The following is a 17,166-nucleotide window of genomic DNA, read 5'->3' as shown; positions in this document are numbered from 1 at the left end:
ATGAATGACACCATGATTTCTTGAACATGATACCATCAAATTTGTGCAAGAGTTTCTTTTTGGGTTATGAACTTGAGAGTAGAATTTCTGGATCACAGGAAATGTAAATTTTTGACTTTTTGAGGTAATGTCAAGACAGCTTTCAAAGTCTCTGTACCAGTTCATACTCCTACCACATCCTTTCCAATGCTTGCTCTCCTCAAACTTTCAGTTTGATCCTACTGATCGTATAGCACTGTGGTCTGCCTTGATCAGCAATGATGGGAATTGTGAACATTTCTTCAAATGTTTATTGACATGTATTTCCTCTTCTATAAAATGCCTATTCCTACTTTTGCTCATTTTTCTGTTGAACTGTTTATACTTCCCTTATTGATTTGTAGGAGTTTGGTATATATTTCTGATAAGACTTTTCTACTGATTTTATATTCTTTGTTTAGTTATTCTTGTGTAACAAATCACCCCAAAATTTAGTGGCTTAAAACAATGGAAAATTATTATATTTTTCTCACAATTCTGAGGCTGGGTTCAGCTGGGTGGTTCTTCTGTTTCATGTGCTGTCAGTTGGGGTAACTCATTTGCACTTAGCTGCTGGTTAGTATGGACTAGATGGTCGAAGAAGGCTTCACTAATGTGTCACATGTCTCAGTGCTCTTCAATGTGTCCTCTCCATTTGGTCACCTTGGGCTTTTTCACAGATTTGTAGTTTGGGGGTAGTTGGACTTCTTACCTAGAGGCTGGCTTCCAAGAGGAAGAAAGCTGAATCTGCCAGTTGTCTTAAGGCTTGACTTGAAAATCCCAGAGTGATGATTCTACTACAACAAAGCAAATAATAATGTCAGTTTGGGCTCAAGGGGAAAGCATTGCTTCCAAGGTAAATAGCCTCTGCTTCTTGATGGGTGAAGTGGCAGGCACGTAGAGAGAAAATAAATGGATGGCACCCATCATTGGAGATGATCTGCCACTGTGTATTGTGAATATCTTTCAGTTTGTAATTTTCTTTCCACTCTTTAAGGTATCTTTGATGAACCAATGTTCTTAATTTTAATATAGTCAATATTCTTAATTTAATATTATCTTTTTAATATAATGCTTTCTGAATCTTGTTTGAGAAAGGTTTCCTTATTCTAAGTTCACCTTTATTTTTTACCATGAGACTTTAAAGTTTGATTTCTGATATTTAAATTCTTAATTTATTTGAAGTTAATTTTTGTGGTTTGAATAGGAATCTGATTTTATTCTTTTCATTGCATATAGATTGTCCCTCCTTTTCCTAATGATCTCATAGACCATCTTTGTTGTATACTAAGTCATTATATACTAAAATGCATGGGTCTGTTTTTGGCTTCTGTCTTCTGTCCCAGAGGTCTGCTTGTCTCATCTTGCTCTGTCTTAATTATGATAGCTCCATAATAAGCCCTAATACCTTGAAGGGTCATTTTCACTGGTCTTCTTCAAAAACATTCAGGATTTTCTTGATCCTTTACTGTTTCAGTGAATTTTAGAATTATCTTATTGTGTTTCAAAAGAAGCTCTATTGAGATTTTTATTGGAATTGTGTTGACTTTATAGATCAATTTGGGGAAGAACTAACAAGTTTTCAATATTATCTTTCTGTTCAAGAAAATGATATCTCTTCATTTATTTATTTACATTTTCCCTAATAAAGTTTAAAATTTTATTTGTTAAAATTCTTTTGAGATACTTAATGTTCTCTGATACTATTATAAATGATGTTTTTCCTTTATTTATATTTTCTTGTTGTTTGCTACTGTTGAATGGAAATGAAGTGACTTTGTAAATTAACCTTATATTCATCCACCTTGCTACACTCTCCTAGTAGTTTCACAATTTTTTCTTGGTAGCATCATTTGGGGCTTTAATGTAAATAATTTTATTATCTATCAATAATACCAGCTTTATTTTCTCTACACCAAATGTCATCTGTCTTCTGTTCAGCTTTTTCAGAGTCCTCCTTATTCTTGTCTTTTTGCCCAGTTTCCACTTTCAATTCTTTTTTTAAAAGATTTTATCCATTTATTTTTAGAGAGGGAAGGGAAGGAGAGAGAGAGAGAGAGAAACATCAATATGCAGTTGCTGGGCGTCATGCCCTGCAACCCAGGCATGTACCCTGACTGGGAATCGAACCTGTGACACTTTGGTTCTCAGCCCGAGCTCAATCCACTGAGCTATGCGAGCCAGGGCCGCTTTCAATTCTTGTTGAAAACAGAAAATTGAATCAGAAGTGGCTGAGACTTAGAGAAACATAAGACCTTTCCTTTGTGCATCCACACAGAGCAATCAAGTTATCTTGCGTGTTTACTGGAGGATGTGGATACAGAAAGATGAATGTAGCCTCTCTTGGTGATACCCACGGGGAGGAAAGGACTGCCCCAATGATATGCCCTCTGAGAAGGCCCATGACTTCTTTCCTCCTCTGCTCCAAAAATTTTAGTTTGAAAACTCTTGTCAGTGATTGCATTTAAAAAGCAGCAATAGGTTATTTTCTCTTAACATCCTGCTTCTCAGTGCCAAGTCCCTTCCTTCAGAGACGGGTCATAGTGTTGGCCTCCCTAAGAAGGTTCTTCAACCCCAAACCTACCCATCCATGCAGCATTTCTACATATACTTAAATCTCCATGAAGATCTCAGGAAAAATTATTTGGAAGGATGAATAGAGGTTTTAACATTTTTAGAAGTTATTTTTCTGATTTTTTCACTTTAAAATCCACACTCCAATTTCCTTCAAAGCACTACTGAATTTTTTTGAGTCTTCACATAAGTTGAGTTGCAGTAAATGTGACATTTGAGGTATAGGGTGAAAAATCACTAAAACTCCAAGAAAAAACTTAACGAAAGAAAAGAGAAGGAATATTTTAATAAATTTTTGAATAAAAACTCTCACCCTGATCAATTAACAGTAACTTTAAAAAGCTAGACTTCCTAATATTAGTTTTTAAATTAGTTTTTAAGTGCATAATTATTTTTAGAATACATTTTCTTTTTTTATTTTTTAAGGAAAAAGTATATGTTATACTTTAGCTTGGTATTGTTTAACTTAAGCTTGTGGAATCTTTATTAGAACTTTCATTTTATATGGCAAAATGAAGTATCAATTAAACCTTGGCTAATATACCCAGTTAATCTAGAACAACCATTAACTTTGGAATTATTGATTTTAGAAGTTATTTCTGGTAGTCTTTGCTGTCAAAGCTTTTTCTGATGACATGTGTACAGAAATAAACAGATGGTTTGGTTCATTTTTATTACTCAAGAAAAGTTCACGACTAGATATTCATCTTTAACTATATATTTTTATGTCTGTGACCTTTCCAAAAGTCAGTGTTGACACTAACTTGGATAACTAATGCTCTCAGGGAAGGCCGTAGGTATAAGTTTGCTTCTTTCCCACCTCCTATGTGGTGGCTATACCTTAAGGTAATTTAATTTGAGAGCAGAGTAGTTCAGTATGTGAAGAGTACCATCAGGTAAGCATGATCCTTTGACTCAGTTAAAATATATACAATATATTAGAAAGGCCTATGTTCAGCTTTTTAGTTTGTAATGGTTATAAAATTCTGCACTGCTACAAACAAGTAAACAAACAAAATAGAAACAAGTGATTTCTGCGTCCCATAAAAGAGTAGTTCAGTAAGAAGTTAGTGATGATAATACCAAACAGATAATCACCCCAGGTAGACATGGATTCCTATGTACAAACTGACTTAACTACCGACTTCTCACTCTGGTATCCAGAGCCCAGCACATCTCTCCCATTTGCTTTTTATTACATATACTGTTGTTAAGCTAGATCAGCTGGCCTCTGTTCCTCCACAGGGACACCTCTGCTGTTTGCTGCTCACTGCCACTGAAAGTCCTGCCCTCCCAGGAAGCCTAAAATCCACCTCTTCCACCCTGCTTTTCCTAACTCCACAGAGTATCTATTGTCTTTGACCCAGCAGTCTATACGGGGTAAAAGTACCCCCACTTCCCTCATGGTTATTTGTATGTAGTAGCTCCCCCTTATCCGCAGTTTTGCTTTCTGTGGTTTCAGTTATCTGCAGTCAACTATAATCTGATGATATTAAATGGAACATTCGAGAAATAAAGAATTCATAAGTTTTAAATTGCATGCTATTCTAAGTCTCAGGATGAAATCTTGTGCCATGTTGTCCAGCATGTGAATCATTCCTTTGTCCAGTGCCTCTATGTTGTAGACACTTCCCGCCTGTTAGTTAGTAGCCGCCATCTTGGTTATCAGATCGACAGCCTCAGGTACCAGGTACCACCATGCTTTTTTTCATGTAACCCTTATTTTACTTAAAAATAGTCCCCAAGACTATTATTCCCCGAAGTGCAAGAATAGTGATGCTGGCAATTCAGATGCCAAAGAGAAGTTGTAAAGTTCTCCTAAGTGAGAAGGTGAAAGTTCTCGACTTAAGAAAAAAATTGTATAGTGAAATTGCTGAGATCTATGGTGAGAACCCATCTTCTATCTGTGAAGGCAAAAGAAATTTGTTCCAGTTTTGTTCTTGCATCTCAAACTGTGGAAGTTATAGCCACAGTGTGTGATAAACCCTTAGTTAAGCTGAAAGAGGTATTGAACTTGTGGAAGACATGAACACAGAGCATGTTATGATTGATGGCAGCATATTGTGTCAGAAAGCATTGAGCCTGTTACAAAGACTTCAACAAGGAATCTCCGGGAACAAGTTGTTAGTGGTAGGAAAAATGACACCAGATGTTAACCGCAGTTTAGCAACTTCAGTTCTTGCGTTCTGGCTAAGAGAAGAATTCAGAGCCAAGATTCAGATTATAAAAGAAAGTTTACTTAGAAATTCACAGAAGAAGTGACACATCAAGAAATGGGCTGAGGAAACAAGTTACTGCAAACAAATGCCCTTGGAACTTAGGAGTGAGGGACAAAGGAGAGAGAGGGGAAGGAGAAAGGTGGAGGGGGAAGGGGTCAGAGAGGGAGAGAGAGAAAGAGAACCCTGGAGAGAGAAGTGGGAGGGGAAAGGCTGTGAGGTTGGAGGGGGTGGGCAGGAGGCATGCTCCACAGAGACAGCCCAGCAGGATTCCTAGACCAAGGGCTTTTATCTGAAGGCCTCAGGGGAGAATCCCAATAGAATATTCATCAGCTTCCCAGGTGTGCCTCCTCATGGTCTCCACCAGTGGTCAGCACCAGGGGGTCATTAATCAAGCTGGTCCTAAAGTTACCCATGATGTTACTCCATCTGATTCTGCTGCTTCTCTGGTACTGGAGCTGAAACACAGCTGAAGCCTAGATGTCATCTTCCAGGAGTTAATGCTTAAGGGAAAGGTCATGCAAGGGCTTATAGTTCTGCCCATGGCTAAGCACCTAGGGGTCTCTGTCCTGGTGACCCTCTGCCCCTGGACCATTGTTCTTGCTCTGCTCATGCCTGTATTTCACTGCCTGCTACAAAATGACCACATTCACATATTTTTATTACAGTATTTTTTATAATTGCTCTGTTTTATATTAATGTTATAAGTCCCTTACTATGACTAATTCATAAATTAAACTTTATCATAGGTATGTATAGGAGAAAACATAGTAGAGTTCAGTACTATGTGTGGTTTCAGGCATCCACTGGAGGTCTTAGATGGTATCCCCTGCAGGTCAGGGGGATTACTGTATTTAACACCTCCATTGGGATTGTATCCTAGTGTCCGACACAGAATTTGCACCAAGTAGCATATAAGCAATAAAAAGAATTTGCTGAAGGAAAAGATCTTTGCATCCCAAGTACAACAGTACCTTCTTACAGTTTCATTCAGAACAAGAAACACAAAGCTGTGAAAGATGGAAGCTAAATAGAATCTGTATCTGAGAAACATGACACACAGAAGTATAAATAGGTGATATGGTTTAAGATTAAATGAAAGAGAAAGCCTTACTACTGTCTTCAGAAAGCAGTCTTTGTTTTGGATATCTTTTTTATTAAATTGATAAGACAAAATTACTTGAACATAAAAAAGAGCTTTCTTTTCTTTTTTTTTAAAACCAGGGGCAGTTCTGTGACTACTGCAATTCTGAGGACCCCAGGAAAGCACATCCAGCCACCAATGCAATCGATGGGTCTGAACGCTGGTGGCAGAGCCCGCCCCTCTCCTCAGGCACACGGTACAACCAAGTCAACATCACCTTGGATCTAGGGCAGGTAAGGTCTACTTCCAACTGCAACGAGGGAAATTCATTTAAACCATTGTTTCGGTGGTGATTTTTGACATGACAATAATTATTTTAAAATACAAACTTCAGTTTTAATACATTAATCATTGTAAAGCCTGTTACATTAGTGTTTGCATCCCTCAACACCCAGTATGGTGCCTGTAAGCAATGCAGACATTATGCCTGTGTAGTAAATGAGCTAAAAAATTATTATAAATAGTTTATTTGGTGAAGATATTTTTATTATCATTCTTAATTGTGGTAAAACATATATAACATAAATTTTGCCATCTTAACCATTTTTAAATGGCATAGTGTTGAGTACATTCAAATTGTTGTGCAACTGATCTCCAGAATCCTATTCATCTTGTACAGCTGACACTCTCCCCACTAAACACTAACTCCCCATGCTCCCCTTCTCCTGCCCCTGGGAATCACCATCCTACTTTGTGTCTTTGTGAGTTTGACTTCTCTAGGTGCCTCATATAAATGGAATCATGCAGTGCCTGTCATTTTGTCACTGGCTTTTTTTTTCACTTAGCATAAAATGTCTTCATGGTCCATCCGTGTTGTATGTACCATCTATCAGAATTTCTTTTAATAAGGCTAAATAATATTCCATTGTATGTGTGTGCCACATTTTGCTTATCCCTTCATCTGTCAGTGGGCCCTTGTGTTGTTTTTACCTTTAGGCTGCTGTGATTAACACTGCTATGAACACAGGTATGGCAAAGATATTTTTACAGCATTCTCTTTCCTGGAAATTCCGACTCCATGAACACTTACTGCCCTAGTGTTGGCCCTGTTTGGCCAGGTGGTTCACAACAGAACATGACTTCAGGCCCATACTCCTAGGCCAGGATGGCCCAGGATGCCTACCCCATAGTGTACATGCTGGGTATAATCCTCTCCTCTGAGTGTGGGCTGCACTGTAAATATGGTAGATGTCATGCCTGTGATGAGTTGGTATTATCTGACAAAGATGAAGAGATTTTGCAGATGTGTTTCAGGTCCCAAGTCAGTTGATCAAAAGGGATTTTATCCTGGGGGACCTCTTCTAATTAGGGAAGCTCTTAGTCCTACTTAAAAGGAAGAGATTCAAAGCATGAGGTTTCCTGCTGACATTGAAAGGGAAAACTGCCATGTTGCAAACTGCCTGTGGAGCTGGCAAGGGCCTAGAAGCTGGTTTCTAGAAGCTGAGAGTGGCTCCAGCCAACAGTCAGCAAAAAAGTGGGGACCGTATCCCTACAACCACAAGGAGCTGGATCTTGCCAACAACATCTGGCAACTTGGAAATGGATCTGTCCAATCATCTAGCTGATGGCTTGATTGTAGCCTTGACCCTGAGCAGAGAACCTCGTCAAGCCATGCCCAGACTCCTGACCTACAGAACGGCAAGACAATAAATGGATGTTATTTTAAGCCAGCAAGTGTGTGGTAATTTGTTAAGCAACAACAGAGAACTGATGCACCTTCTTATTTCCCTTTTCAGGCCAGGCAGGGAGTCCCTCCCATCTATTCTATCCTATTCCTTTAACAGATATTTATTGAGTTCCTTCTATGTGTCAGGCACTGTTCTAGGCATTTGGGATGCATGAGGGAACAATAGAGATGAAGATTCCTCCCTTCTGTCTTGGGAGACAGCCAACAAAATATACACATCTGTCTTGGGAGACAGCCAACAAAATATACATAATAAATACATAAATATGCTATATTAGAAGCTGATAAAAGCTCTAGAAAAATGAAAAAGAAGATCATGGTAAAAAGATCATGAGTGCCAGAGGCAAGGATCATTTGCAGTTTTAATTAGGATGGTCAGGAGAGGGCTTATTGAGGAAGGACTTGAAGCAGGTGAAGGAGCTAGTCATGTAATCTGTCACTGAGGCAGAGGGGTCAGTCCTGAAAAGTCTCTACTGTAGGGGCTGTCTGGAAAGTACAATAGCATGGAGACCAGAGTGGCTTGAGCAAAGTAAGGGAGGGGAAGGTGGTGGCAGAGGTGTTCTGGGAGATAACAGACAAGACGAGATCTCACAGGGCCCCATAGACCATGTGAGGACTCGGGCTTTTAAATGAAATGAGAGTCATTACAGAGTTTCAAGCAGAGGAATGATATGACTGGATTTGTATTTAAAAGGGATTTTTCTGGCTGTTCTCTTGAGGATTATGGAGAAGCAAGTGTAGAAGCTCATCAGGAGACTGTCACGATAATTCACTGGTGGTGGTGGAAGTGGGCATTTGGATTCCAGGCATACTTTGAAGATAGAGCTGCCACAACTTCCTAATGGACTGAATGGGGACTATGAAAGAATGCAGGGTTCAGGGATGATTCCTAAGACTTTTGGTCTCAGCAAGTGGAACTGCTGTTTACCGAGATGTTGGAGGCTATGGGAGTTATTTTGGACATGCTAAGATTGAAATATTATTTGGACGTCCAAGTGGAGATGTGGGCTAAGCACTTGGAGATATGAGTCTGGAAAGCTGTCTGGGCTGCAGACAGACATTTGTTGCGGATTTCTTTAGGATTCGTCCTGTTAGGATTTTCCAGCCTCTTGAATCTGTAGGTTTATAACTTTCACCAACTTTGGGCAGTCGTCCTTCTGTCCTTCCTTCCTTCCTTCCTTCCTTCCTTCCTTCCTTCTCTCCTTCCTTTCTCACCTGTGTTGAAGTATAATTGACAAATAAAATTGTGTATATTTAAAGTGTACAACGTGATGGTTTGATACATAATTTGTGAGATGATTACCACAATGAGGTAAATTAACACACTTATCACTCACATATTTCACATATTTACCTTTTCTGTGAGTGTGTGGTGAGAACACTAAGATTTACTCTTAGTAAAGTCAAGTATGCAATATGGTACTATTAACTACAGTCACTATGCTGTACATTGGATCTTCAAAACTTTCTCATTTTATAACAGAGGGATGGTACCCTTTGATTAGCATCTCTCCAGTTCCTCTACTCTCCAGCCCCTGGTGACCACCATTTTTACTTTCTGCTGTGTCTGTTTGTATGAGTTCAACCATTTTTTAAAAGATTCCACATACGTGTAAGTGAGATTATACATTATTTGTCTTTTTTCATCTGGCTCATTTCTCTTAGCCTAATGTCCCTAAGCCCATCCATGCTATCATAAATGGCAGGGTTTCAGTCATTATTTCTTTAAATATCCTTTCAGCCCCTCTCTCTTCTCACCCTGTGGGATTCTAAAGATATACTTGTTAGATCTTTTATTATTGTTCCACAGGTCCCTGGGACTCTATTAATTTTTTCTTCAGTTGATTTCCTAGCATTTTTCAGATTAGGTAATTGTATTGTCTTATTTTCAATTCATTGAGTCTTTTCTCTTTTATATTTGTTCTGATATCTAGTTCTTCCAGTGAGTTTAAGTTTAGTTATTTTATTTTTCAGTTCTATAATTTCCACTTGGTTCTTTTAAAGTGTTTTTTTCTTATTTCTTGGCTGAGATTTTGTATATTTTCATTTACTTAAGGAGTATTTGTACTTACTCATTGAAGCATTTTTATGATTGCTGCGTTAGTCATAACAACTCAAATGTCCTTCAACTGATGAATAAATAAACCAAATGTGGTATATTCATACAATGGAATGTTAGTGAGCAGTATAAAGGAATGAATTTCTACTGAATGCTACAATATGAATGAACCTTGAAAACATTATTGTATGTGAAAGAAGACAGTCACAAGACTACGCATCTTATGATTCCATGTACGCACAGTGTCTAGATAGACAAATCTACTGAGACAGAATAGTAGATTAGTGTTTGCCTAGGGCTGGGAGTTTTGGAAGGAAATGGGTAGTAACCATAAGAAATAGTTTGTTTTGGGAAAGAGAGATGAAATTGATTATAATTGATTGGGCAACTCTGTGAACATACTAAAAAGCCTTTGGGTTGTGCATTTTAGATGGGTGAATTGTATGTTATGTAAATTATATCTCAATGTAACTATAAAAAAGAATTCATGGAAAGAGAGTATTTCAAGGAAAAAAACAGAAAGGGGATAACTGTGTCAAATATTGTGTCAAGTAACATAGAACCAATAATGACTGATAATTCACCGGTGGGTCTGTCAATATGTGGAGGTCACTGGTGACTTTGGTGAGACAGGGTTGAAAACCTGACTGTAGGGAGATTAAAAGAGAATGTGAGAGGAATCGAGACTTGTAGTACAGAAATCTAATTTAAAGAGTTTTATTGCAACAGGGAGAAAAGAAACAGGGGAAGAGTTGTTGGAAATTCAGGTAAAGAGAAGACTGATTCATAGTGGGAGAGAGAGCAATGGGCTATACAGATGGTAACAGGGACAAGAAGAGAAGACTGCTGCTGTTATGTGAGTTTGCTAGGTGTTGTCAGTACTGACACCTGAACTAATACTAATGTCTATACTAATCTTTCTGGCTACAGCTGTGCACAGAATACAGTTTGCATGTGAAATACTGCTCAAAAGCAATAAAAAAAGGAAATGCATCCCACAGGCTGGGAGTTGAATGATACTGAGATTTCTTTGAAAGAATGTGTTATCATCATTTTGGTTGGGAATAGTTTGGTGATAGAAGGGCTCTCTAACTTTTCAGCCCATATATTGTGTTAAATTAGACCTCTCCTGAGAATATTTTCACTGTCAATTTGCATCTGAGATAATTCAGGTAAACCTCTCATGATTTGAAAGATTTTGTAAACCCAATTTCAACTATGAATTGTTCTTATTCTTTTAATGGCTCACCTCCAGCATTAATTCAGTAGAGATTTTGCTATAATGACTAGGATTTACCTATTATATCAGTTATTTAACTGAGGGTTTCTGTAGTTACCTGGAAATTTCAACCTATCAAAATGATGTGTATTGAACTTACTAGTACCTGCTAGACTTACTCTTTTTCCCTTAAATCTATGTTTTTAAATCTACCTTTAAAAGCACACTTTGTTGTACTAAAAAATCTCCAGTTAAGACAGTTGAATGAGAACAACAGCATAGGAACAATCTAATAATTTGCTGGTTGCCAGCAGACATTAGCCATGGCAAACGTCTTCACAAAGACTTTATGTCCACCCACCTCTGTCCTGGTGGAGGAGGCTGCTCTATGAGTATGTGGGAGTGTGGGCCTCTGGTCCGTTTGAACCTCCATGCGCATTTACTCACTCTGTGGCCCTGAGCAACAGACTTAACTGCTCTCTGCTGTCCTTTCCTCATTTATAAAGTGAGATGAATCTAAAGCTCACCTCACAGGACTGCTGTGAGGTTTAAACAAGTTAACTGCCTCATTTATAAACCTCTTTAGGCCAGTGGATTTTAAATAAATTTTTATTTAATAAAACAAGTGAACTTTAATAAATGCTCATTATTAAAACCCTTACAACTTTTGTTCCTCTAGAAAACACTGTATACAGCACTATAGATAGAAAATGCTCTAAAAACAGGAACAGCAATACAAATGATATCAGACTGAAGTGTTTCTTTCCTCTTTGTGTTGGTGCAACAGGTGCTTTAACAAGCATGTTTTGTCTCATAAGATCCATGTTTTATGCCCCATTGGTGGGATTTCTGTTTTCTTCTTTTTGCTGGAATTAACCATGAAAGTATAACTGAGTGGTTAGATTTTATAATTGAATAGTGACCTAAAGACCTTATATTTAGAGAAGTGTTGCTACCGATGCATGGCTGGGAAAGAAAATAGAGGCCATAAACTTGTTATTACCAAATCACTTTATTCCAGCTACTGAGAACGGAAATTTGATTTTGAAGTGCTGTAGTCAGTCTGACAGCTAAGTTGTCGTGAGGGATCACCTTTTTCTGCCTCCTTTTGGACTAGGATCTTTTTATTGTTATTTTTCTTGGCCAGCACAGTTTGACAGATAGAAAATTATCTTCAAGACTTTATCTTGAAGGACAGCTTTCCCCCTTACAAGGTGGCAAATGTAGGAAGTTTCTGCTACTCGTTAGAGGCTGTTTTCCAAAGCTGTTCAAGTTCACTTGATTATACTTTACTCATCAGTTTCAGGCTATAGAATAAAAACCTGTCTACTGGGAAACTTCCATTTTGTCTGGCCAGGTATAATGAGTTGACATTGACATTTAAAGCAAAATACAGATGTCCGTTTTTAGAGGAGAGTTTCTGGAATGTAGGGGACATTTGTCTCTTCTCAGACTCCTGGCGGGCCATGACAGAGCTCCTAGTGCGAGATCAGGCTCTAGACACGCTCCTGGCTTCCCTTCAGAAGTGGAATGAATCTTACTCTGCGGACTCCCTATGTTTACCTTCACTTTTCCTCCTCCAGGATGAGGTGTAAGGAAAAACATGTGGGAGTGGGTGTGGCAGGGGTTCTCACTGTCCCCTGAAGTCAAGGTGGCAGGGGGGCAGGGAGGGGCTGACTCTCGGGTGGGAAGGAATTGGAGAACCAGCTCAGGGCATGACAGGATGCAGGGCAGAGCAAGCCTGCCTCATCAGTTCCTGCTGAGGTGTGAAGAGGAAAGGCACAGTGATTCCAGTTCTGCAGGATTGGTGGGGAAAGGGGCTGGGCTGGAGTGCAAGACAGCAGATGCGACAGTCCTTTGGGCCATGTTAGAGGCAAGAGCTGTGATGCCAAGGCCTGCCTACAGCCCCCTGGTCCTCTCTGTGTAGGCAGCCCTGGTGACAGTCCCCGTGCCCTTGCCCCTTCACATATTCCATCTCAAGGACCGACACCTGACTCTCTGCTTCCTGACTGAGAGGTCTTTTTAGTCTGTGCAGACAGCAGCCAGGAAGTGCAGGAATAGTGCCCTCAGGGGCAACCCTCAGCCCAGGAGGGCCAGGAGTTGGAGGGAAAATCCTCCATTTTCCTGCCTCTCTGTGCACAGTTCTGATGTGCATTCTTCATAATTCTGAGTGCTTCCATCAGAACTAAGCCCTTCTTGCTCAGGCAGGAGTCTGCTTATTAACACATCACTCATTGGCTTTTCTCCCTCTTCTGTGTCCCCCACTCTCTCCCAAATTGTCATTCTTGAGGTCACATACCAAATATACTACCTATCCACAAGTCTTTGTCTCAGGGTTGGCTTCAGAGAGGACCCAAACTAAGACACTCTGAACCCCCCTAGGTATTCATACGATCAAACACTACAAAAACATTGTTTAAAATTCAGAAAATGTTTCTTAAGATCTCAGATTCAGAGTAACTAAGGAAACAGTATTACATCTTTTAAAGAAAAAATGGGGCCCAGAGAAATTTCCCATTAATCTATTTTTTCGTGAACTCCCCAGGGGCTAGATGTGAATATAGGCTCTAAGCATCTGCGAGTGAATTTAGTATGCAGGTGCCTTCTGGGATTTTTTTTTCCTGGTCCTCTTCCACTTTATGACTCTGGTCGACAAATACAGAACATTCTTTGTAGCCCTTGTCAGTTCTGACTCAGATGGGAGGAAGACAATGTCTGATTCTTTCTGGGCTGTTGGGGTTTGGGGATTAAATTGGTTCTAGGGATGCCTGGCAGACCAGGTCACTGGGAGTCTGACTCATTTGGGTCCCTGGGTAGATAGAGCTCCATCCAGAAAGTGGGTGACTTTTGGATTTGACCCAGTCTTGTAGATTCCTCAGGAATTCTCTAGACTACAAACTTTAGGAAGCCAGGGACTGTCTTCTTTTATTCACTACATGAATGTCCTCCCAACATCGTGCACAGTGTTCAGTATCAAAGAAGATGCTCAATGAATAGTTGCTGAGTAAATGTGCACAGAACCAAGGATGACTCAGGGTCGGCCTGAATTTCTCCAGGGTATTGTATCAGCAGAAGCATATTGCTGTGAGACAAGATTTCCGGTGGGAGTGAACCAGCCTTGACTCATTATAATTCACTGAGGTGGCTGGTTCTATTTGTGACACTTGGGTCTCTTTGCAACACCACTTAAGTATGTTACAGCTATCACACAGTTGAAAGATACAGATCTTATTCAAGCAAATTTGTAATTAATAAATATTCTATTAATGAACATATAATATGAAATTCAACTCTTGAAAACAAATAATTCATGAGTGGGTAAAAAAATAAAGACCAATAAAATTTTCTGGGCCAGTGGGGATGCAATTTTTATCCTTATGCTATTATAGTAACTGGGGACCTGGTCCAGAACCCAGGTATGTGCCCTGACTGGGAACCAAACCAGCAACCCTTTAGTTCACAGGCCGGCACTCAATCCACTGAGCCACCCAGCCAGGGCTATTATAGTAACTTAAAAGGCCTTTGAAGTGCCTTTTAAGGAACTTGCACTTTAGGAAGAATCTGGCAATCTGACAGTCATAATCTTTTTATATGCAAAATACTCAAGGAAGCTGAGTGGATCCAGAGCAACAGACAAATCCCTGAGATGTCAATTTGTTTGCTTCTCTGAACCATTATCCCAAACAGCATTTGTAATACATGTTAATAAATAAATTCCAAGATCTTTAAACACTATTTTAGGAAATAATGTCTGAGAAATAGTTCCTGACCTAAGAACAATATTTTCTGGTCATACTGGCTCTTTTTCAGTACTTTTCCCCTTAAATTGATATATTTTTAATCATCTACCACTCTTCAAGCCACCATTTACTCCATGCATTATAAATAAATTCAGACTCTAGTAGCAAAATGCAATGCAAGTTTAATTCTCATTCATGCAAACAGTCCAGATATAACTGATCCTGGCCAGACAGCTCCCTCCAAACAATAATTCAAAGACTTAGACTCTTTGAATTTTGGCTCCACTATCTTCAACACATGGTTCCTTAGGTTGACCTCAGGGTTGTTCCCAGGCCAGGCAGGGGGAGTGAGAAAAGAAAATGGAAGATTATGTGTGGGAAATTTTTTATGGGCAAGGCTAGAAGTGGTATAGCCTTATTTTGGAAGTTCTTATTCTGTTGGCTAAAGCTCAGCCACACGGCCCTACCTAAGTGCAGAGGAGGCTAGGAAATATAGTCTGTTACTCAAGCAGAGGAAGCAAGCTTTCCAACCTGCAAAGCAGTCTTTTCAGTGGTGTGCTGCTGGTGGCTCCTACCAGGTGAGAGAGCTGATTCTGTGCATCTTTTCCCAGCTCTGTATCTAATGACATCCACCACGGTGGGAACATTTACACCACAGAAATTGGCAAATATTACCGATCAGGGCTTCTTTTTTCCAGGAGCCAGTTTACTAACTAGCACACCACTCGCTGAGTCTCTCTCATAGCCCTCCATTTTCCTTCCCACCCCTCCTTACTATCTAGTTAATCATTACATCTTGCTCCTTCACATCTTGGAGTCTGGCCTCCCCTCTCCATTGATACCATGCTACCTTAGTTTGGACCTTGACAGCTCTTCCTGTGATTAGTTCACTCATCTTCTAACTCACTTCACAGTGTCTACTCTTGGCTCACCTTGGTTTGTAGTCAGCCTGGGAGGAACAGAATCACTAATGGTGTGATGAGAAAAATTAGAAACAGTTGAGGTTGGCGGTCTTTTCATTGCTTCCAGAGTGAAGCAAAAATTTGGACAAGTCCTTGTCCCTGTTATTAACATCCTTTAGTGGGTCTCCATTACTTTCAGAATAAACTTGAAGTTTCTTAGCATGTCATATGTGCCTCTTCACAATCTAGCTCCCACCTTTTCACCAGTCTCTTCTCTAGGTGTCGCTTTCTTCTATAGACTCCATGCTACATCAGTAGGAACCTACTTCTAATTCTCTAAATACTCCATAATTTGCGGTCTTGTTTTATTGCTCATGGCTCTTGGGGTACCTTCCCACCCTTCCCAATCTGGCTACCTCCTTCCCAAGATAACTCAGGAATTGCCTGCTGGAAACCCTCCTTAGCAGTCTGCTCCCCTGCACCCTGCTGTTTCTGTTTACTCTGAGGCCCCCACTACATCTGCATCATGTTGTGAACACTTAGTACATGGAGCTCCTCAAGGTCAAGGGCTGTGCATATAGTATTCTTTTTTGTATCCATGGGACTTAAAAGTCCTGGAAAAAGTCCTCAGCATATACTGAATCAAATGGAAAGAAAAATTCCAGAACTTTTTTTTTCATATTATGTCATTGAATTATATGTCTTGCTATTACCATGAACAGCTCTGCTGTATTTTTTAAAGATCCCTAACATTTACATCTACTAATTTCCATAGAACCAACACCACAAGCATAGAAAATATAACACAAAGTGAGTTAAATATGTTTCCTTGCAAAACATTCAGCAAGCTGTAGGCAGACAACGTAAAACCCAAAAAAGAGAATTAAGGATAGAAATTGTACTACGAAGCAGAAACACTTTTCTTCTAGAATTTTCTTTCAAAATCTCTATAGGTAGAAGTTAATACGATAATGTGATAAACAGATATCACTATGACCTCCCGGATGACTCCTATCAGGTAACCCTGGGTCACACTGTCAGGACTGGCATCCACATATGTCACACCATAAAGTTGTCAGAGGGGTCTTTCTTGCCAGGAAGGGTGATAGCCAGAGTTGGGCAGCCCATGGGAAGGCAAAGACTGTAGCCTAGGGAGAGGCACTGAAGGGAACTGCCCCCCCACACCATTGAGTCAGCTCACATCGTGTGTGTTTCACAGAGCTAGATGACAAACATGCACATGAGGTTTTTCTGAGAACTTGCAGGATCATGGCTCATGCTTACAAGAGAAAAATAGACAGAATCAGAGCCCTGGGCATGTTTTAGAAAAGGCTGAGCCTACTTCTCGGAGGGCTGGCCATGCCGCTAAGAAGAGGGAAGGGAGAGGGCATGCCATGGCATTGATAATGAGTTGTGTGGAAAATGGTCCAGGAAGGAAGGTTGCTGTCTCCTTGGAGAGGGCTCCGGTTGCTGTGCCAGCCTTTGGTTACATGAAGTTGGTCATGCTGAGAGAGACACCAAGGCACAGGACGTGGGGAGGCTGGGGTCAGGGCATTCCAGGGTCTGATGGTGGGCATGGCAGGCCCTGGCCTGCACCTGTGAGTCCG

The 17,166-nt window shown here is 40.0% G+C and overlaps 1 protein-coding gene across 1 annotated transcript in view; it reads left to right on the top strand.

Moving 5' to 3' along the window:
- The window catches only part of LAMA3 (laminin subunit alpha 3), a 249,647-nt gene that overhangs the window by 23,336 nt on the left and 209,145 nt on the right, over positions 1 to 17,166 (top strand). Inside the window, exon 2 of the mRNA XM_028523555.2 lies at positions 6,033 to 6,185. Within this exon, the coding sequence (XP_028379356.1) occupies positions 6,033 to 6,185 (153 nt within the window). The remainder of the gene's footprint in view (positions 1 to 6,032; positions 6,186 to 17,166) is intronic.

This window comes from Phyllostomus discolor, chromosome 9 (genome assembly GCF_004126475.2).
Source record: "Phyllostomus discolor isolate MPI-MPIP mPhyDis1 chromosome 9, mPhyDis1.pri.v3, whole genome shotgun sequence".
Lineage (NCBI taxonomy): Eukaryota > Metazoa > Chordata > Mammalia > Chiroptera > Phyllostomidae > Phyllostomus > Phyllostomus discolor.
This window is presented reverse-complemented; position numbering and strand designations above follow the sequence as displayed.